At 38.8% G+C, this 22,523-nt stretch overlaps 2 protein-coding genes across 6 annotated transcripts in view; one reads left to right on the top strand and one right to left on the bottom strand.

The window, feature by feature from the left end:
• pum (pumilio) overlaps positions 1–18,388 on the bottom strand; it is a 63,130-nt gene extending 44,742 nt beyond the window's left edge. For 2 of the 4 annotated variants that reach the window (XM_033332942.2, XM_076618518.1), the window contains exons 1-8: positions 17,107–18,388; positions 16,005–16,226; positions 15,719–15,847; positions 15,508–15,630; positions 4,595–4,727; positions 963–1,074; positions 784–883; positions 567–697 (exon numbers count right to left, since the gene is read on the bottom strand). In XM_033332942.2, coding sequence (XP_033188833.1) covers positions 567–697; positions 784–883; positions 963–1,074; positions 4,595–4,727; positions 15,508–15,630; positions 15,719–15,847; positions 16,005–16,226; positions 17,107–17,202 — 1,046 coding nt within the window. In that variant the 5' untranslated portion in view covers positions 17,203–18,388. Of the gene's footprint in view, positions 1–566; positions 698–783; positions 884–962; positions 1,075–4,594; positions 4,728–13,054; positions 13,644–15,507; positions 15,631–15,718; positions 15,848–16,004; positions 16,227–17,106 lie in introns of those variants that run through there. The other 2 variants (XM_076618517.1, XM_076618519.1) reach the window with 2 other exon arrangements.
• Positions 18,389–18,609: 221 nt separating this feature from the next.
• FucT6 (alpha-(1,6)-fucosyltransferase 8) lies at positions 18,610–22,452 on the top strand. Of its 2 annotated transcripts, none has more exons than XM_033332944.2 (5): positions 18,610–18,963; positions 19,355–19,643; positions 19,745–19,918; positions 20,003–20,303; positions 20,388–22,452. In XM_033332944.2, the coding sequence occupies exons 2-5, from the start codon at positions 19,408–19,410 to the stop codon at positions 21,447–21,449; spliced, it is 1,773 nt and encodes a 590-aa protein (XP_033188835.1). In that variant the 5' UTR covers positions 18,610–18,963; positions 19,355–19,407; the 3' UTR covers positions 21,450–22,452. The 2 variants fall into 2 exon arrangements, with proteins under 2 accessions (XP_033188835.1, XP_076474635.1); XM_076618520.1 differs by lacking the exon at positions 18,610–18,963 and adding an exon at positions 19,171–19,268.
• The last annotated feature ends 71 nt before the right edge of the window (positions 22,453–22,523 follow it).

Genomic DNA, 22,523 nt, shown 5'->3' with positions numbered 1-22,523 from the left:
TTTAAATATACAATAAAATTTACCATCCTTTTTAATTATTACAAAATATAAATTTTTTGAGTAAATGAATTAAGAATGTTATCGTCATTTAACGAAGAAAAGAAACCACAATGATACAGTATAAACAGCACGGAGAATGTCGGTAATATCGAGTAGATGAGGTACAAGCGGAGCACCAGATGGCGTACAATGATGGTGCAACAAACACCAGAGAGGCAAACTTATGATGTCATCGTCCGCCGAGTAGGTAGAACATGCACGCCCTTGACAGTTGCCACTTTTACGTTCCTCGATCGTGCTCCTCACAGCAATAGTAATTGTTCACGAACAGCATATGACACATTTACTGTCGTTCAATTGAAAGCAATTATTTATAGCTACGCAAGAATAGCAACGCGTTTTTCTCCTAACTTATTTACGCAAACCCTGAATGTACCGCAGATTGCGCCTAATAAATACCTTCATTTTTTCATATTCTTTTAATACAATTATCTTTGCATCTTTTTATAATACTTTTTATACGATATAATAATTGATATTACTCGAAATTAAATCTCGATACTCACTTAAATCCTTTATCGTCATCGAGACCATTTTGAGATGTTAATCCGTTGTTTTGTGGACCTGTGTCGTCTTTAGAACTGTCAAAAGGACTTGCCGAGCCCTTCTCTTTTTCTTTCTTGTCTGCATCGGTGTTCTACACGAGGAAACAAAAATATCTTTTAATAAAATTGTAAAATTTGTTTTGGTCTGCTCGATATTTTATTTCGCCTATATGCTTACCAATCTCAGAGAAACCATTCTGGGTTCCAAATCTTTAGGTGTCGTAGGGCTCGACCCAAGAACGTATTCGACCATTTTAACCCCCAGACCACCCGTTTCACTGCAAAACAAAACAATTCGATGACTCAAGGAACAACAAACTTGTCCCATTCCTTTAAATACTTAAATCATACGCTAACCTGCTTCTGGGGCTAAGGACCGTCCCAACTTCTGATGTTTGATGATGATAACCAGTCCCGACACCCACACGCCTACCTGTGCCCATGGAGATCGGTTGTGAGACGGCATGGTCTGAAATTAAAAACGCCATTAATCACGATGCCATGCTGACGTATATTTCAATCAAACACCCATCCCCATCGAAAAATTACAATCAACGCTCGCGTGTAAGACAGATATCCGATAATCCGTTATCCTTTAATCTCAACCAACGATTCCATCACATTACATCATAAAAGCTCTTTAATTCGAAGCTATTTAACCATTAAATATTGAAAGAGGGCCATCTTTTTTACGTGAACAAAATTCGACGATTCTAAAAGGGAACGTTAACAATGTCCCGAAACCGTATCGTGTTCGTGTCGTATCAACCAGTAATCGATAAAAGGCGTGGAGCGAGAAACCCGCAAAGGTGTAACGGAAATTCTATCATAAAAATCCTTAACAGTTTGCCACTGTATCGCTGGCTTTCCCGCGAGACCATTCTAATCGAAGGGTTTCAACGATGATGGAAAAGGGAAAAAAAAGAAGATCGGCTTCGTACATTGTGAGAAGAAAACGTTCGCTAGGATTCTAGGGTACTGTATGAATTTTACGGTTCCATATGACGCAATTTCGTCGGGTCCAGGTGGATATAGGGGGTTGGTGTGCCGGCGCTCAGGGTGGATCAGTAGGTACGACCCTGGGCATTGGGACGTTGCTCCCACCGCCGCTGATGCCGGGCGTCTGTCGCCATGGCAACAGCCGCGTTGCACCCATCGAGGTGACGCACACATGCAAACTCGGCCCGCGTGCACATGGAAGCCGGTACATGCCGTCGCGAGAATCAGGTGTTTCGTGCATACACTGCACACACAACATCGCCGCCACGGTACCATCGCCCTCGCGCAACAACCCCGTACGACTTAAGGTTCCGTTTAACGAGAAAGAACCTCGCTCAACCTTTCCAACGCACAACCTCTTTCCGTTTCTCTTTCTCGTTCTCTACTCCTTCCTTTCCCTACACCAATTACCGCGGTAATCCGTTTAATTGACGAGAAATTCTGATGATTTTCAGCGACACGAAACGACCAAGGAATAACCAGGAAGAAATCGAAATATCAACCACGGTAGGGAAGATGGACTCGTCTGGATTAGATGGTAACAAGAAGTTTAAAACGGTTCCCGAGGTGAAGAGATAGAGAAGTTTGTACACGGACTCGAAAATACCAGAAGCTTGGCTGGTATCGATTGATCGTACAAGCAAGGGGAAAGAGAGAGAGAGAGAGAGAGAGAGAGAGACAGGCAGACAGACAGACAGAGGGAGAAGACTTTGTGGATTTCCTTGGTTTTCGTAAAAGCAAACAATTGGAAGAGATCTGTTTTGGTAGAGTATCGATTATTGACATTCCGCTCGAAACTGCGGAGACACAAGTATTTCTACTTTCGCATCTATATATTGTTCTTTCGGTGCTGTACCAATCAATAAGCGTGCACGACGTAAAACACACGGTATCGCTCGCATCTCGTTGTACCCTCCTCCCCCATGGACGACGAGTCTCTGACGTTCGTCTTTATTCGTTTTCGTTTGACTTTTTTATATAATTCGCTCTTCTCTCTAATTTTACCGGGCCTGAAATACGTATCAGACGTTCAGGGAATTCTACGTCAACCGACGAGGACCTTCGACGATCGTTGACTCGCCACGCATTTTGTACCAATACGAAGAGCATACGGCGTTAATCGGAATCAGCTCATTAGCTCGTTGTTTTGGACACGCCGTAGCTCTGTTCGCCTTGTCCATTTACAAAATCCATTTACATAATACGAATATATTAAAAATCGAATTTAACACTGAACGAAATGAACTTTGTAAAAACGTTTCGCCTCTTTTACATCTATTTTTTTACAAACAAAAAGATTCTAATATCGAAGTCGCTAATAGCAAAGGTAAAGAAGCCAGTTGAACGACGTCGTTGCTTCTATTTTAACCGCGATTAGAGAGAAGCCAATACTCGAATACCTGGACTAATAAGCTCAATATACTCTAAATTGCTATCAATATATGTACATACTTGGAGAAAGCGATATTCAGGCATAAAGGATCGAGATCCATAGATATGTATAAGTCCGTATAAGATATTTTACGTTGGAAACTTTTGCAAAAAAAGAAAGGAAGCGAAGATAAAAATGTTCTACAAATCATAGCAAATATTCTTTATCGCGATAATTTTCTCAAACAAGCATAAAACGCAGTAGGTCATGTTCCTTCGGTTGACTGACTCACGCAACGCGATCTCGTTCCTTTCTCAACGACACGCGGCTTTCTTTTTCGAGAAGAAATTAGCGCGTGCAGTGCAACCGATTTACCCTTTGAGATTATGTAACGATCAGCCACGAGTAGTGTCGACCGAATCCATATCGATCAAAGCTCGCGCGCTTAAATTTCGTGTCTGGAGGAGACCAGCATATTTCGAGGGATTTAAAGGACTTCGACGAGGCATCATCGGCCGGAACGCATGAACGCGGCCGAGATTAAAGTCTGCCTTTATATATGGCCCGGCTGGGTCAGGCTAGGTAACCATTCAAACTCTGACTGAACGAAAGCTGCAGATAGCCTGGGTATTAATGGACGACAATTAATAAACACGATAAAGGGTCATCTGAGATTTTCAAAACGCGTATAGAATAGATAAGCCACGGATACAGTGGACCTACAAAGTGGTCAAGCGTTAATGCCTGCCATCCATGAATTATCGATTCCGATTAACCCCGTTCATGGATTATCCCCATCTCGAAACCCTATTCCAAATATTCTCAGCCCTATTGTCATTGATACGTGTCAGTACGCTCGATAGCACGCCAGCAGTGTGTACTCGCTGCGGTTAGTCAATGGAGCCGAACGTTTCCGCATGTGTTTCATTGAAAGTAATAGGAACCAACATGACTGTGAAACACATAAATACCAACAAATATATGTCGGAGATGGAAAGACAGCGGGATTTCCCGTCCGGAATGTTGGGAAAAATCCCAATACAATAGTCCAGATTTTTACTATAGCCGCCCTTAAGTAATAAAGATAAGAAATAGTCTTAATGTTCTAATCTGACTTTACGACGATGGGTTTGGGCTCGAAGTGACATGGCAGGTCACTGGACGTAGCCACGGTCACGGGAGGGACATGTACCTGACAGAGGTATGAAATGATTATATGGCTCTCCTTAAAAGCAAAGATTAACCCGAGAAGCGGTGACAGGAGTGTATAAGGGCAGCCTCTTTTGGGATTAGGGGAGTTAGTTTGTTAGTGAGTCGTTGGACGAATTGCCGATTGAGTTATCGGGAAGTTACCCGAATCGAGTAGCACGTTGGTACTTGTCCTCCCGTGGACCGTGGATTCGTTATCGAACCTGAATTCGTTGTCACCATCATCTCGACCATCCTATTACCATTACTCATAGCCTCTTGTAGTGTCCACATTCGTACTGATAAATATTGGCTACATTCGCGACGATAAAGTAAATAAAGATTCATCGAACGCCCCAAAATGCCAACCTGACTCCGACATATACATTACGCTATTCTCTGAATTTTAAAAGTCCGAAGGTAATCATACCTGAGGTGCTCCAGGTAGAATCTCGCCACATCTGGTGGTCGCCCAAGTGAAGTATCCCACCGCCTTTTACACCCCCTTCGTCCTTGGAGCCGCCCTCGTCCACGCCCCAAAGCTTTTTTGTCGAGGGAGCGATCTGAAACAATATCAGAAAACGGGTCGTAAGTACACGGGGTCAGTGAACACATTTTCAAACTCGGCGCGTGCTGACACGAAACTCCCAAGAGCTCGCGCCGCCTCGTGCAACGAAAGATACAAATGCGAACGATCGTATTAATTACACTAACCAACTACAGAGACTAGCTTAAAATTAGCGTATCTACCGTTTACGGAGTCGATCATCAGAGCTTGATATCCCTTGTATACATGCATCCTTTCTCAATGAAATAAGAATCTGGCAAATACCCTTCGTGCCAGCAGACCAGTCTGCTTCTACAGCTTCCCCTTTTTTCATAAACTTTAAAACTTTCATTTTTCGTTACACAACGTGTACCACTCGTAAGAGATACGAAGAAAAGTGTGTACAGTGTCAATGGTCGAAATGTGACTTGGTTCTCTATCGGCAGTCGCAAATATTGACATCGTTCTTTCTCTCGAGCGGCAAGTTGGTTCGGGATCGCAAAGTTTGGCGCAAAAAGATAATCTCAACGGAGGAATGGAAAAGACTCGAATCGAAAACGGAGGTGAGTCGTTACGTTCCATCGTGACCTGAACTCTGCTGCACTGTTCCCGACCTCACCTAACTAGAGGTCAGTGACGTAACCACGAGAAGCGGTGGGGATGGAGGGAACCATCGTCCGCAGATTGCGGGATCCTAGATGCAGGTATACTGCACGTGCGATGGTGACAGTGCAGCTCAAGAGTGCGGGCGTCTCGATGCATTTTCGTCCGCATCGTCACTCACGCCTGGTCCGTGGATCGTTAAACGAAAGTACCAAAAGGGAAGGGATGGGTTTCGATTCACTCGAAGCTACCCCGTTTCTTCTTTCAAGTCGCTTCTTTTCATCAAGCACTATTCATCGTGAAACGTCAACGACTCGATTCCCCGGAATCTCTATAAGCGTTTCAATCGAACGTTCCTCTCGGTAAATTAGCTCATTAAGTAGCATATAGTTATCGTTTCACCTTTATCGCTGACGTATATGAGCCACTCAAAATCCTAGCTGATTAACTCCACTTTTAAAAAAAATCTTATTTTTAACTCTACAACATACGACTACTATTTAACCTTCAAAGCAAATGATTACCATTGATAAAGTCGATCAATGTGCTTTCTGTATGACTTCTGTAATACGAGTTCTGATTGATCTTTTAAAACAAAGAAATCGAAGTAAAATCAGCTGATTTTACGGGCGCGACGGCAGACTTTGTAAGTTTGGCGAATTGGTAGCTTGGTGAATTCGATTGCCGTGTGCGTGGTATGTATGTAGTTCATAAAACGATACCGAGGAATCGAGCGTGTACACGCAACGCGTGGTATCGTAACGTTACCGCATCGACGCGACGGCGCTTCTGTGCAAACATTTCACACTTGCTCGGACAAATCGCGCGTTGTAGCAGATTATTTAATCGGTACGCGGACAAGACACGTTGCGAGACCTTCGATGAATCAGTATGATTCATCGACGAGACGCTTAAAAGTAAAAAAAAAGAGAAAAAGAAAAAGTACCGTGGGAGTACGAGGGATTCGAAATTTCACGCGTTTCCACGACGAAGACACACGCGATATTTATATTTTATTGATCAAGCAAACGATACCAGGTACAATAGCATCGTGCGTCATTCATCGAGTGGGTATAACAGTTCGAATACATAAACCACGAAATATCAAACGACGCTGTTTATCGTCTACGGTGCATCTGTAAGCGCATTAATTATATCTCGTGTCGAGACATGCTAGCGTGTGTCCTTTACAACGAATTAATCGTTATCAATTCTACGCGTGTATCGCTTTGCATGCAAGTCGTAAAAAACCACCGATAAAGAAACGTTTGATCACGTCACACGAACGAAATATATCTACGTGAGAACTTGGAGGTCTAACATGAAATTCTAAGGCCTGATTCCTGGCGAAACGCGTGCGTCTTTTCACCTAGTTCGACAAATCGGCGGATAAAAGGGAACAGAAGAAAAAATCGAACGGGTTGTACTAGTTTAGAAACCGGTTAGAAATCCCACGGGAGAAAACGTCGATCGAAGGAGCGCACGAAGCTGATGATTCGCGCGTATCAAGTTGGAAAGCGAATCTTCGTTTGCATCATCTTACGGCACATTTTTGTCCAACCTGTATTTCGTGCCGTTCCACCGGGTCATGGTTTTACTCTCTTTCTCTGTCTCTTTTGTAACACAGCAGTGCTGCTGTTACTGTTTTTGACCACAACGTAGTAGTGAAAATATCCTTCGAAAGGACTGGGCGAGCAACATTCTCCGTTTGTGCGCATCGATGACGTCCGAATGACTTTCCAGATTGCGCGGCACGTACCCGTCATGCGATACACGAACTCTACGTAAAGGCAATGAGAAGCAAAGTTTGAAAATGATTGAAAGACTTTGGACCATTGTCACGCTACACGTTACGATTTTTAATTCTATATCCGAGGATTTATATACCAGGAAGATGTGCTCGAGCCAGCTGGGTACGTCGGCGATTCCCATCGTTCTTCACTGTTCCGGCGACTTCGTTGTATTATAACAATCACGACGAAGTTCTCTTTTACGCACACAAATGGGATGCGAATCGGAGCTACAGAGTGGAACGAAGGATACGTCTAAAGGTTTGGTAAGGTAAGGGTAAGGGTAAGGGTAAGGGTAAGGCTCGGTCAACCGGGGGCGATACGCCGTGAGTATCGACCGCGTCGCCGGCCGGCAGAGACGCTTTTGCACGTTAAGCACGACTACAGGGAGAAAGGGACGAGAAGAGGTCGAGAAGCGAATGAACGAGCAAGAGAAAACCCATCGCAAATTTTCTCGTTCCACCACCGAGAAACTTCCAAGAGGGAGGCTTCTCGATTCTCCACACCGTGATTCCCTACATTACGATTCCTGTGTACCGCAAGCCCATTAGCTTGTAAACGAACAAGTATGAACACGATTCGGAATAGAAAACAAACAAGAGAAAATGATAATTCCCGTTGATTCCGTTCGTTCGTTAGCAGAACGAAAACGGTAGCATTCCGTCCCCTGAAACCGGTCAGCGAAAACTTTTGCACATTCAGCGAAGACTGAGAAGAGTGGAACAAGAAGGGATAAAGGAGGAAAAAGGAGAAGGTAAAACGACGTGCCGCAGTCGTCATCTTTCGTACGCTAGACGAGGACAATATCGTTCTACCCATTCGAACCGGCCAGCAGCAGCAGAAGCAGAAGCTCTTTTGCACGTTGGCCGCAACCTCGTTGGAGGGAGAATTGCGAGGAGACGAAAAACGAGGGTGAACGAGCGAGAGAACAAGTCGAAGGGATATCGGACGAAAGAGTACAAAAGGAAACAGAGAATGAGACGAGACGAAAGAATACTGGATCTCTCTTTCATTGAACAAAGCCAACGATAGTTCGCTATACCCCTAAGCTATACCCCACCATACGTCGACGGAGCTAACCCCCTCCACGCGGGCCGCCACTCCAACTTCTCTCCCTACTCACCCCGCACACCCACGAGGTTCCCCCACCAGTGGAACGGCAGCGTGGATGTCGTCGCTAAACTGCCACGGGGCCACCGACCCCTCCCCAGGCCCCTCGGCCTCGGGTCACGGCCACTGTCCTCGCGGAGAATCAGCAGCACGAGGGAGGCGAACCCTGTTGTTCTCTCTCTTTCTTCATCTCTCCCTCGACCTCCTCACTCTACCCCTTTTCGACTCTTTCTCCAATTGTGCGTGTGCGTGCGCCTGCGTGAGCCAAATGCGTGCGCAGTAGACACGAAACAGAGAAGAACGCGCGATGGGGGTGGTTTTTGCATTTTGTTGCCCCGGTTTGATTTTTAATTAAAAAGAAATCGGCGCGGATCTGGCAATTCGTAGCTAACGCCATCGCTATCGGTTAACCGATGTAGTAATCCGAGCAACATTCTCGTTCGTGTAAGAAAGCATAGTACGATGGTTTAGCTTGTAGAAATTTTAGATAAATGATAGCGATACGTAATCCTGGAGAACAAAATACGCAAATCGATGTGTTTCGAAACGATGCGACACGGGCTACCACAGTCGTGGCCGCGCGAAGGAGACGTTTACAAATAAATTTCTTCTTCTTTGTGTACTACACACTGCTGTTCCCGATGACGAATCTGCAAGCGTAACCGATGCGTTTAGGTTCAACGACATGCGCGTCACGTCACTACAAGTCACGACGCGATACGTCACTTTACGGCATAAACGAGGGAATACTATCCGACGAGGTAACCGCCACGTTCGTAGAAGAAACACTACAAAATTTTGTACCCAATGCTGGTCAAATTGAACTGCTCCCCCCGCCCCGTTCTACGTATAAATTTCCACGATACGATTCTACACAGTCCGAGTTGTTCACCCCTAACGGTCGAAGGGAGCCGGGAAAGCTCGATCGACTTTTATCCGGATAAATTTCCAGAGGAGAAAATCATTCGAACTCGTGGACGATTCGAAGATTTCATGAATATCTATTTTTGAATTACGCTTTAAGTTCTACAAGGTGAAAGTACAAAATTAGAGAAACTGATTATACGATACGAGACGATTACGCCAGCTATTAATACGATAATTTGCATACTACATACACATATAACATCTGAATTTAAATCACTCTGAAAATATGTAAAAGATTATGCAATTTATATATATGTACGATAGGAAGTTTATAAAACTGGTATCCAATGTTCTAAGAATGAAAGTACAAGCAACATACGAATTATTCCGAATTTTAATAGGAAAGAACAGAAATATTATTGAAATTGAAACGATCAGTACATGCAATCCTGTTTTTTTATCCACTCGCTTCGAGACTCGAATCAGCGACAACTATCGATTATCGATGACGCTTTGCGTAAGTTCACAGACATATAAGCCGATGTCAATAAACATTTCCCTCGACGGCTTTCCCTTATCGTCAAAAAGTCTCATATTGCCATTTCAGGAAAACAGATTATCCACTGCTTAATAACTCCTTTGCATAGCGTTGCAGAACATTTCTTTCGAGGCTGACGTCACTTAAGAAACCGGAAACTGGTTTCACTCTTCTTTTATCGCGAATAGAATACGATAACGCGCGCGCGTGGGAGTTGTTTCTTACCAGTCCTGTCTTTACCGGTCAGCGTAGTCAACCATAATGTTGGCCATGATTCAAGTCCGAATATTTTGTCGACGATAGTTTACTTTTTCCGAGAATTCCTGTGTTTCGCGAGAAAATATCGCGTCTAGACGAAACTCTCATGGAGCGCGACTACAAAACGAGAATTTGGATAAAAAGGAAACAGCCTGATAATTTGCCGCCAAAAATAGAGAAGACAATGGAGAACGGTTCTTGTCTCTTGGATAGATTCTGCGTGAGATGTTTACCGTTTCTTTCAAAGGAGAGTTAACGTTATGTTGCAGAGAAGCACGGATGCAACATAATCGAAGAGCGACACTGATCTTGTGTAACGATTATCGTGGAGAGGCTTGCGAACCGTGGGCGTTAACTGCATAACTATCCATAACCATCTGTTACTGTCGGCCAGAGAGAAGAGAAAGTTCGCTGCAACGAGGTGACAACCTGATATTTTTATGTTGTAACATTATGTGTAATACTTTACAGTGTACATGTCCATAATCCATGAGGATTATAATACCAACTTTCTTCGGGACATCCTGCATCAGAAAACGTTTCGCGTGTAATATTTTTACCAGAGATTTGTAAAGTCGAATTACGACTACCTGCCATCGAAAGCGTGGCAATGCGAATGACGAGGCTAATTGAAAACATTTTGTGGCAAGTAAGGACAAACCTGAACCTTGAACCTACTAGAAGAGATAGAGTGACTCACGCAAATCAATATTACCTCCAGGCATATTTGCCGTTTATATTGGTGCAAGAGAAGCGCGGCATCGTGCATCTGACTCACGGATAAATGTATTTATCCTTTACGATTTTATCAATGCAGTATCGTTAATGCACACGGTTTCGAGAGGAGCTCGTCCGAGTCGGCGTCTCGGTCGGTAAGCCAAATAAAAACATTCGACGCGAGTCGAATGAAACGTTCCGCGACGAAATTCGCCGTCAGCGTAAAGAATCGAGTAGAAAGACTGGTAAGGGCATTTTACTACGATATACAATGGAAAATGTATTCTGAAACTATGTAAAGTAATTTTGAATAATTATATTCGTAAATTCTAAAACGAAATGGCTAAATCGTGACGATATTATCAAACCTATATTACCAAACTGTAAACCATGAACGACGAACATCAAAGTGAAAAATTTCCATTGAGTTTTTCGGCACACGCACAATTCACATGTGTCACGACAGTCCAGAGAAGACCCTGACAGTATTTCAATCGATTAGGTGCACCCAAAGGGGGAACCACAAGCAAGGGGAAACATGCAAAACATAAAGCCGTATAAATTTAAATGGCACCGGTCCAAACAACATGGCCCTCGTACAAAAAAAGAATAGCTACGGACAAAATACGGTATTCATAATCTAACAGGATGCGAAAGGAACAAACTGATTGATAATCGGACCAAAAACGAAGAAATCCTCCGAGAAGACGAAACACGTTTTTAATATTATACAATACAATTCCACCGCGTGAAACATTCTTAGTTCGTGCGAAAGTACATTAACCTAAAACAACGCGAACATTCTCCCGTACCTCCGGTTTGCTCGCTTATGTATAAAAGAAAGACAAAGAGCTCAAGGGAAGAAGAGAAGGAGAGAGAGGAAGGATAGAACTCCGAACTCCGGGCGTTTTACTGTAGAGTTCGAGGACATAAACAACGAAGAAATAGTTGAAGGAGCGGAGCGCTGCAAAGATTCAGTTCGGACGTCTAGATACATATTTTTTCTATGGTTGAAACGTGCCGGCAGCGCTCCATGGGTCCAAATTTACAGCTATCGTATTGAGAAACTTTCCCCTCTTCTTCAACGAGTCCTTTTTCCCATCGTCGAGACAGTTCTGAATTATTTACTCATTTTATAACACGACCGTTCGAAACCCATTGTTTTGTCTAGTTCCCATTAAAATAAACACGGCTCGAAAACTTGCCATCTTTTTGTCGTAAAGATACAAGGTAATGCTAATGGTTCGTTGTTATATTACAAGGTTAAGCGAATTCGAAGACCTGATTGGCTGAGTTACTGTAGGATACCTCCATGCGAGAGCACGTTCGTACGACTATCCCTGCTTACGATTCAGACCATCCGTTCTTTTTTAAGGTGTTTGATGATAGTCATCAATTTCACTTGTGGATAGTTTCGAAAAATTTTACCTTGATAGTTACGCGATATCAAGTATGTACTTACGAATGTATACGAATGTATTTCGATCGTAGTAAACAATCTAGGATCGATGCAAAAGAAAGCACCGATGTTGATATAATTTAACGTATTGCAAGTGCTTTCCTAATGATTGCACACCACTTAAACATGATCATTAATTCGTTCGTTTTCTGCAAAACTATCCATTTAAATAACAATAACAAGGATGTTGTTTACGAGTTGTAATTATATCAATGATGAATAAAAACTGAATAAAAAGGTTAAAGTCATTCTTTCGGACATTTCTGACCTACCATAAAACAAAGCTATCAGCTTTTTCATAAAAAGTTTGAAGTATCCTTGAAAAAGGCATAAAACCTAATAATATAACAAAGTACTCGTTTGTTTATGAATGTTAGTCTGGCAATATAAACTTGTCAATGCAATTACTGCATAAGTAACAATGAAAATATAGTTGTACTAATTTTTAACAAAACGGTGCTTTTTGCAACTATCAGATAACGTAAACACAAAATATTTTGATAGATACACTACGACGCTACACTATATTTAAATAAAGTAAACAAAAAAATTCATCGTTATTTAATACCATTGATTGAAATATTTTTTTTACCGAAAGAACGATGAACAAAAACAACGCCAACAGGAAAACGAGACACAAGATAAAAATACACCGTTACACACGGTATTCGTTATTATATTCATTAAGTGTAAGATGAGCAATAAAAAGGTTATAAATAAAATAAAATCGTGATAATACAAAGTTTCCAAATTTGCAAAGGCTTTCTCTGACGAATAATACCCATTTTAACTAAGTTACGATACATGAGCAGCAACAGTGATTTGTACAACCAAGTCAAGTTCCCCCTAAAGCTTCATAAACATGGAGGTTTCCATTGTGGAATAAAAGACTTCGAAACATAACCTACAAATTGGCAATGTTCGGCGACTCGTGTCGCGTGGAGAAGCAGAAATACGAAAAACTTGAAAATAAAAAAGTGTAATTGAACTGAAATAAATACCATGTCGGCCCCCAAATCCTTCATGTCGCAGTAAAGGAAAAGATCCCCCGGTGGTTTCATCCAGTCGCCTGTGCTCGTACCTGCTCCCTGGCCGTACCCTACACCGAAACTCTCCACCGTCTCCAAGGTACCCTCGGCACGGCGCGTCACCTTCGAGAGATTCACCGTTAACCCCGTAGTACACCAACAACGCGAACGAAAAATCGAACACACACTCTTTAACACGCACTATCCGGTAGACGAGGCTATCTTGGAGGAGATTCGTTGAATGTTGAGGATACGTTGTTGAAAAATAAGTGAATCGTACGTCGAACGGCGGCGTCGGGGCGCGGACGCCGATTCAGCCGGCACTGAATACACACCACTCCCGGTTGTTTTCACGTTCGTTTTTCCTCTGTGAACGCGGACAGACCTCTCGTAAACGGAACACACCACACCGCCGCTGAACAATACAAATCGCAGCACCACGAACGGGAGTGTGAGAGAGAAAGAAAAGCGCTCGGCCGCCTGTCAAACAGTTCGACACCTCGGGTGCCTCGATGCTGCCACTGCTACCTATGCTCCTCTCTTCTTCCTCGTCCTCTTCCCCCTCCTCCTCCTCCTCCGCCGCCGCCGTCGCCGCCGCCACCGCCGCCGCCACCTCCTCCACCTCCTTTCTCCTCTCGCGCACTTTGCACACTCACTCCGCGAATACGCGTTTATTTATTTACAGGGGGAGTAAGTCGATTACGTGTTCTTGCCTAAATTCACGTCCGTCTTGACATATCGCAAGACGCGTCGTTATCGGGCGTTGAAACAACGCTCGGCGTCACGATGCTCTTACTTGTCTCTCCTCGAATTTTCGTTAACCGGCCTCTCTCTTCGATAGAGACTGCCCTCTTAACCGAAACAAAGAACGACGCTCGAATGGTATGCCCTCTACCGAGCATTTTGACAGTTACTCTCCGCTTGGCGAAAGATACTGACCAATCATCGTCCTTTTTACTTTGCACGACCTCTCACGACGACCGGATGAAAATTTGATTGTGCTTAGTAAATTTACCTGGCCCGACTAAGTATTAACGCCACGAATGAAGGACAATACTATCCTAAACCTAACGTATATACGTTCGCGAATTTTCAAAAACTGTTTTAACACAATGCCAGATGATCTTAACCAGAAGAAATAAATTTTTGTTTCTTATTCGATTATCACAGATTATTCTCAAAATATATCAAATATATCTAAAGAAAACTAGAAACTAAAACATTTTTTTCTATTTTTTACAAATTTCATCTATGATTAAGATAGAAAGTATAACGATAAAAAAATCTGCGATGTAATTTACCGTGTATAAAAGCCATTAACGTTAACAAATGCCTGCATTCGTTATAGTTTACAAAAATAAACTTGAACGAGGAAAACAATAATGAGTAAAATAGGTATTTAAAAACAAAAAGGGCAAATTGAAAATTGAAAATTACAGTTTACATCATTATTATAAAGAAATATCTCCTATTTAGAATAAACACGTATTTAAAAATGTAGTAGAATATTTCCTTGAAAATTGTAACGAAAAAATAAATAATATAACGCATACTCTTTTAAAATACAAGTCTGTGTTTCGACTAGTTTCCTACGTAATTAAATGTCGTAGTTTGAATCGCCAAATTTTGGCCCTGACACTGTTTTGTCGAGGAGACCTACGCATCGATTAAACTTTCTATTTAGTCGATTGATAACTACTACCGACAATGTCAATGACATTCTCTAATTAGACAACTAGTAGTACGAGATTTAAACTCCTACCAAATCGAATGCGTTAATTATATCGAAAGATAATAAACAACAACGTGAAACTATGAACCAGTAGACGATAATGTTTAATTATTAAATTATAAAATATTTTTTCATAAAAGAATACCGAAGATATTTTTTTGGATATAACCCAAATTAGTTTTATGTTTCAAAAGACTCAAAAGTCAATCTGTTTTATTAATCTTGATTATGCGACATGGAAATTAAACTTAAATATTATTGATATAATAAATTTTGAGAAAGTTATGATAAAAACGCCTAAAATTTCTTGATTGATATGATATATATGACAGCATCATTGACATTAAAATTTAGGTATATGACGGTCAAAACTGTATGCATTTCAATATTAAGCCAAATATATAACGGAAAAATAGTGGTCAATAGTACGGACGAGGAAAGAGATACGTATTTCAATGCATTGTTTCTTGGATATAGACATATCTTCATTATAAAGTTGATCACATTTCCATTGATAAATATATATATACATTTATATATATATATATATATATATACACAGACACACAGACACACACACAAACAGACATTCCATTCAATGACACTAATATAAAACATTGAGTAAACATATCTCAAATATCCAATCTCTAATTCTAATATATTCTAAAGCTATTGAAATGATAATTATGCTTACCTGGCCATTTCTGAATTGTTGTTGTTGTTGTTGCTGCTGTTGATGATGAAAGAGGGCAACTTGTTGCTGTGCTGTCATTTGATTATTAAGGTAAACTAAATGTTCTGTTCCTGGTGCTCCACTCTGCACAACAATAAAAAATGCAAATATTAGTACAAGATTATAGAATATTTTTTTTATTAATCTTGATATTAAGTAATATACAACTTACTTTAAGTTGCATTGGATGGATTTCATAAGGTAAATGAACATTGTTCATAGTTTGCAGACCCAATTGTTGTGGTTGATTCTGTTGTGGTACACTCAGTTTAGTAATGGGATATTTCCATTTTTCTGGATTCTATAAATCATTTAAATTTGCAATCAAATGAAAGCAACAGATATGCTTGCTACTTATCTATAGTACTTTTGGAGTATCAAAGCATAAGTCTACAAATTTCTTTTTTCTCCTACAATAGACCATCTAATATATCTTGAAAAATATTTTGTACGCTTACATTATCAATAATAGCATCATCTGCAAGAGCCCAAGCACGTGGTGCCTGTTTTGTTTGGAAAGCTGAAGACTGGGCATTAAATTCTGCTTCCGTAGGTCGTTGAAATACGTAACCCACCATGGCATCATCTTGAGTTCTGTTCACACCAATTTGATGTGTTTGACCAGGTTGTATACGCATACTATCACCACCAGCCATTACTTGCCCACATTGTTCTGTATCCTATTAATAAACAATTATTTCATTACTTCAGATTTTCCTTATTACTCTCATAGATAATTTATAGTTATATTAAATGAATAATAACTTTTGCAGATAAAATCCAAGTTTAAATCAGTGTATTTGAATTAATATAAACTTAAGATGTACAAATCAATACATTATTTTGGAGTACATAATACTAAAAAAATTACAATTACTGAAAATTGTTTACTAGGTAATTGTTTACTACTGTACATACAAAGAAGGATTATCATATCAAATTTATTAAAGATATCATTATAAAATTGTTAATAACTAATGTATATATTATAAAGTATGTCATAACTGTTTAATCAATCATGGTATCACAGTGCTCTAAAATATACATATATTAGTATTTTATCTATGCTTTATCAGAAAACTAATAGGAACATAAAACAATAAAATCTCTTTTTGATATTAAAACACATATAATTATTCCTACAGTTCAAAGAAATTAGTAACGTATGCAGGATTAGTCTTGTTTCACTGGAGTAAGCAAGTTGATAAATGCAACCAAAACATCTTCATTTCTATACAATATCCTGCCATGATGGATTAAACAAAGCATAAGCATATGCAATATTTATGCATATGAACAATATAAAGGACTGTTTTCTCATGTTTCAACAGTAGAATAGAACTTTCTACGTTAAATAATAATATACCAAATAAAAAATAAATAAGTACAATAGTAAATTTCTGGAGTAACGATCGAAAAATAATATTTTAGTTAGAAGACACATGAAATGATAGGTTATGAACACTTCGATCCGAGCAAAACTTTGTAACGTTAAATCGTTTTACACGTTGTACTAATTACGAGATAGGAAACTAGAAAAAAATTAAGATAAGTGCTTACTGTGGGTATGTGTCCATTCGCGGAAGGATGGTGCAATTGCATAGAAGGTGCCGGTTCACCCGCAGCACCAGCGCTACTCGCACCGAGCCACTTCATCGTTCTGTCAATCTGTACCACTGCTTCAGGTCCGACGAACGATGATCAAACAGATAAGATGTTCCCTCACTGTGAAGGTTAGCTCGCTCAGAACCGGCGTCTGGAGCTAAAGGTAAAATCACCCGCTATGTATGTTCTGCGAGCATGTTCTACGTGTGACTCTTAACAATGTGACATCTTCATTGTTTCCACGACGACGAGAACGGCAACGATAACAAGAATAATCACTAAATAGAATCGTATTTATGAATGCCTGTGATTGAACGCTAGACAGTACAGCAATGGCAGCTGGAATACAGCGGTGCTGCCGGAATTTTGACAACACTGCCGGACACGGGGAACAAGAGAACACAAAGAGAATTGTCGAACCGAATGCAACTTTAAGTCTACACGGCTCCTCGAGTTTTACCAAACGACACAACCGCTTCAGCGACGGACGAATGAAACTGAGGGGATGCCGAAGAAAAAAAAGTGAAACATGCAAAAAACGACAACTGCTTGTTCATCAACGGACGAGAGGGAATTAAGGGTAGGAAAGTAGAGAGGGGGAGGAACCAAAAGATTCGTAAAATTAGATTCTTTGTATCGTTGTTGATGTTAACAAATCCCTTTCCCCGAAACTATACCAGGTACGATAATGGACGTGTTCCCTCTTTCGATTTACGTTATAAGCTTTACCTCAATTACTGCGATGACTATAGTCGAAATTAATTGACAAATATCGTTCGTTTCGTTCTATACTACTCGATATTTTCACAGTTACTATGTACGCTTCGGTCTTTCACACGCTCATCCCGTAAAACTAAAGCTTAAAATACACTATTCACAGGTATGTACATCGAAGTACTGGCACACAATGTGCGTCCACCGGCATACGCGTGTTTCGCGCGCAAGGATGCTACGAGATTTTCAGAAGGGATTCGGAGGGCAAGAGGGGAGGGGAGGATAAAGAACCAACCCGCGTTTAGAAATACCGCGACACGATACCAAACCAATACGTTATTTCTGTCAATTTCATGCTTTTTCCAATCGCAACTTCCGACTTGATTTTTACTTTCACCTCAGCAATCGGTTCGTTAATAACACTAAAACTAACGTTTAAACAAAAGTTCGCAGACTTTGTTCGGCGTTAATCGTCCGTTTCACATTTACACAACGCCGTACTTAAAGTGTCAAGATTCTAGGTTATACGACAAAATCATGGATGAAACGAATAGATAGCGATGTTTCATGTTAGACTTAAACGTAGCATATTACCGCCATCTGATATAAAAGTCGTGTTTTAAAATTAATTGTTCACACTTGTAATATCTCATATATGATCGATTTCTTAAATATTAATCGAATTGTATAGTTTGGAGGATAATTTGAAAATGTACGTGTAATACTGTCGATAAAATATTTCATATACTTTACGATATTGTGCAGCTAATTTGTTAAGTGAACAAATAGCTAGTAATAATTTTATTCGAGAAATTCATGTTTGAATATCGTAAAACCAATGTAGCTACTGATTAGAGTCTATGGTTAGAGTATTTAACTCTCCAATGCAAACGGCTCATAATGTGTGCGGAAGAATTGTAAATTGTAACTCACACTGTCTGCTCTTGCCATATGAAACAGTGTTTAATGACTGTACCCGCACATGAAAAAAAATTTGACAATTTGTTGCAAAGAACTTGTTCCTATGATTACGTTGATGATAACGAATGTTCTCTATCTCATATTTGAAATCTTTTTATAGAAATGCTGAAGCACACGGTAAGATTGATATTTTATTCAATTCGTCAACATAAGATTATTCGTGGTTTATATAAAAACATGTTAATGTCAAGTTTTCAATGATAATTTAATAATATGTCTTGTATTATATTTTTCCTTCCTTTTTTAACTTTGTTTCATTATGTATTACCTTGTACATTCATACTTCCTACTGATAAATTAGTTTTATTGAGGATAATTTGTACTGTTATTGTGAAGTTATACCTACAATATATATTTCTTAATTGCCTGATAAAGGAGTTCAAGTAACTCTTTTCAGTACTCACAAAATACTGTCTTACAAAGTACTTTTAATATTTTACTTTTGTTACATAACAGTTGTCGTGTAATACAATTTTCCATTAAAAGAGTGATAATTTTACATTTATAGATGACGTAATGCGACTCATCAAATATAATATAATTCTATTACCATAATATAAAATGGCAACATTTTGGTCAGGGAGACCTGGTTGGTTAGGGAAAGTAGGAATAGCATTATTGGCTACATGGCTTTTGGTACTAATAATATCAGTATCACATATCTTTAAGGCTAATAATTTATCATCCAATAATGAGAGTCCTACAAATAAAGAAAATGCTCAACGTTTAGCTCAAATGGTTAATGATTTTGAGATTCTTAAGAGACAAAATGAAGCATTAAAAAATATAATTTTAGGGTAAGTTTATACCAGAAATTATAAAAGCAGACAGATTTATTTGAAGTTTAAAACAAAGAGCACTGTGATCTTTTCGTTGTACAGGATAACGTAATTTCCAGAGAAAGATCAAAATCTATTCAAGGAGACCATTTAGGTTCAATACAAGAAAAACTTGAGAAAGTTTCTCTTTATGATGATTTGTTGGATCATCAGGATAATATTAAGCACGGTGTCCCTTCTTCTGAATATGAAGAATTAAGAAGAATGATAAGAAATAATATTCAAGAGACATGGTAAATATAGCATCTAAGGTATAGTTTGTCATTGTATATGAAAATATGGGAATGTTACATGCGGTACTTTAATATTTTGAACAGGTATTATATTAATGCAGAACTAAGTAAATTTAGGAAAACTATTGATAAACTTAATTATGAACAAAGAGAAAAAAAAATACAGGACACATTAAAAAATGTTTGGGATCATAAAAAATCTCTCATAATAGACATTGACAAATTAATGAAAGCAGATGGCTATGATGAATGGCGTAAAAAGGAAGCAAAAGAATTATCTGATCTTGTACAAAGAAGATTCAGGCATTTACAAAATCCTAGTGATTGCAATAAAGCAAGAAAGTTGGTTTGCAGTTTAAACAAAGGTTGTGGATTTGGATGTCAGGTAAATAAAAATTATCTTAAATAAAATGTAAGAATTTATATAAATCATTATAAATGAAATTTTGTACATTATTTTGTATTTTAGATTCATCATATTACATATTGTTTCTTAGTTGCTTATGGTACAGAGCGAACATTAATAATTAGATCTAAAGGTTGGAGGTATCACAAAGATGGTTGGGAATCAGTCTTTAAACCACTTAGCGAGACTTGTGTATCTACAATTGGAGCATCACATGCTAACTGGCCTGGTGACTCATCTAAACAAGTCATTTCATTGCCAATTGTGGATAATGTTTATCCAAAACCGAGGTTTCAACCACCAAGTGTACCAGCTGATTTAGCTTCAAGGTTAGAGAAACTTCATGGCCATCCCTTAGTGTGGTGGGTAGGACAAGTTTTAAAGTATTTAATGCGACCTCAAGAACATGTGAAAAGAACATTAGAGAATGCTAAGGAAAAACTAGGTTTCAAAAAACCTATTGTTGGAGTTCATGTACGGAGAACAGATAAAGTTGGTACTGAAGCTGCTTATCACGATATAGACGAATATATGGTTAAAGTTGAACAATATTTCGACGAACTTGAACCAAAACCAGAAGTGAGAAGAGTTTTTCTAGCGAGCGATGATCCAAAAGTGATCACAACGGCAAGAAATCGTTATTCAAATTATGAAATAATAGGAGATCCAGAAATAGCAGAGACAGCTTCAGTTGCGAAACGATATTCCGATTCTTCTTTACAAGGAATAATTATCGATATACATCTCTTATCCGAATGTGATTATTTGGTGTGCACATTCAGTTCTCAAGTGTGCCGTGTAGCATATGAGTTAATGCAAACATATTATCCAGACGCTTATAATCGTTTCGCGTCATTAGATGATATTTACTATTATGGTGGTCAAAATCCACACCCTCATCAAGCTATTCTAGATCATAAGCCGAGAAAGGAGGGTGAAATTGAATTGAAAGTAGGAGATTTAATTGAAGTTTTTGGAAATCATTGGGACGGTTATTCCAAAGGATACAATACTAGAACTAGTATGACGGGATTATTTCCTAGTTTTAAAGTTAAAAATCCAGTAGATGCTGTAGATTTTCCGAAATATCCGTATGTCCCTTTACAAGAAAACAGGAACGAGTAGGCATACTCTGAATATGTAGTGATCTTGAAAGCATTCAGATTGCTTGAAAAAAAATAACTTGCCTTCATATTTAAATTGTTAAAAACAGTAAAAAACTTCACAAACACGTATATATTTTACTACTAGTAAATGACAAATTTAATTCTTGCAAACTGAAACTATCTCAAATTATATAAAAAAAAAAGTGAATTATTCTATTGCCTATGCATATGTAAATCTTGAATTTTGAGAAGACCGTATATAGATATTCGTAAACAAATATTATAGAAAATTTTGAATACGTTTACGATCTTCTTACAAATTGAACTAAGGACATAAACATAAAGAAAATAAAAATGCATAGCGTACATGCGCGCAATATAATTAAAAATTTTTATATATTTTGATTGAAGTTACAAATTGTAGTCGTTATTTTAATAAGAGATTTTATTAGAATGTGATTGTATTAATGTATTACATTGCAACTCTTTAGCGAACTGAATGTATGTTTTTTATATAATGCATTTAAAATAGATACATAATTAACATACAATATAAAACAAAAATTATTTGTGCCAATGCACTTGAACTCAAAGTATTATTTACAGTGGCAAGCCAATAATCAGATAAAACCTAAGTAATATGTCAATTTTTATAAAATTGCAAGAAGGTTTTATACATTATTAGTTAATCTCATATCTCTTAATAAAGGCTTGCATTATAATTCATTGTCATAACGTACAATTTGTACATAAGATATACAATATAAATTACGTACATAATAATTTTTTTGATAATAATAGAGCTTATACAAAACGCATAATAAATATTGCATAAATTGCGTAATATGATAAACCTGAAATGCATAGACATCGAGCTGGGCTTGAGGCCTATCTTATTATATAATTAAGGATGTTTCTTGTATACATATTGTAATATATTTTATACTATACACCAAACGTAAATGAGAATTGTTATATTATAAAAATTGAATTTGGTTTTTAATAAATATTTAATTCATGAATCTTTTGGTCAGAATGTGTTATTACATAATTTATTTTACATTTTGTAACATTTTCATTTTACAAGTTAATT

The sequence above is a fragment of the Bombus vancouverensis genome, chromosome 5, assembly GCF_051014615.1.
Source record: "Bombus vancouverensis nearcticus chromosome 5, iyBomVanc1_principal, whole genome shotgun sequence".
Taxonomy (NCBI): domain Eukaryota; kingdom Metazoa; phylum Arthropoda; class Insecta; order Hymenoptera; family Apidae; genus Bombus; species Bombus vancouverensis.
The sequence above is the reverse complement of the archived record's forward strand: the minus strand, read 5'-3'. Positions and strand labels throughout refer to the sequence as shown.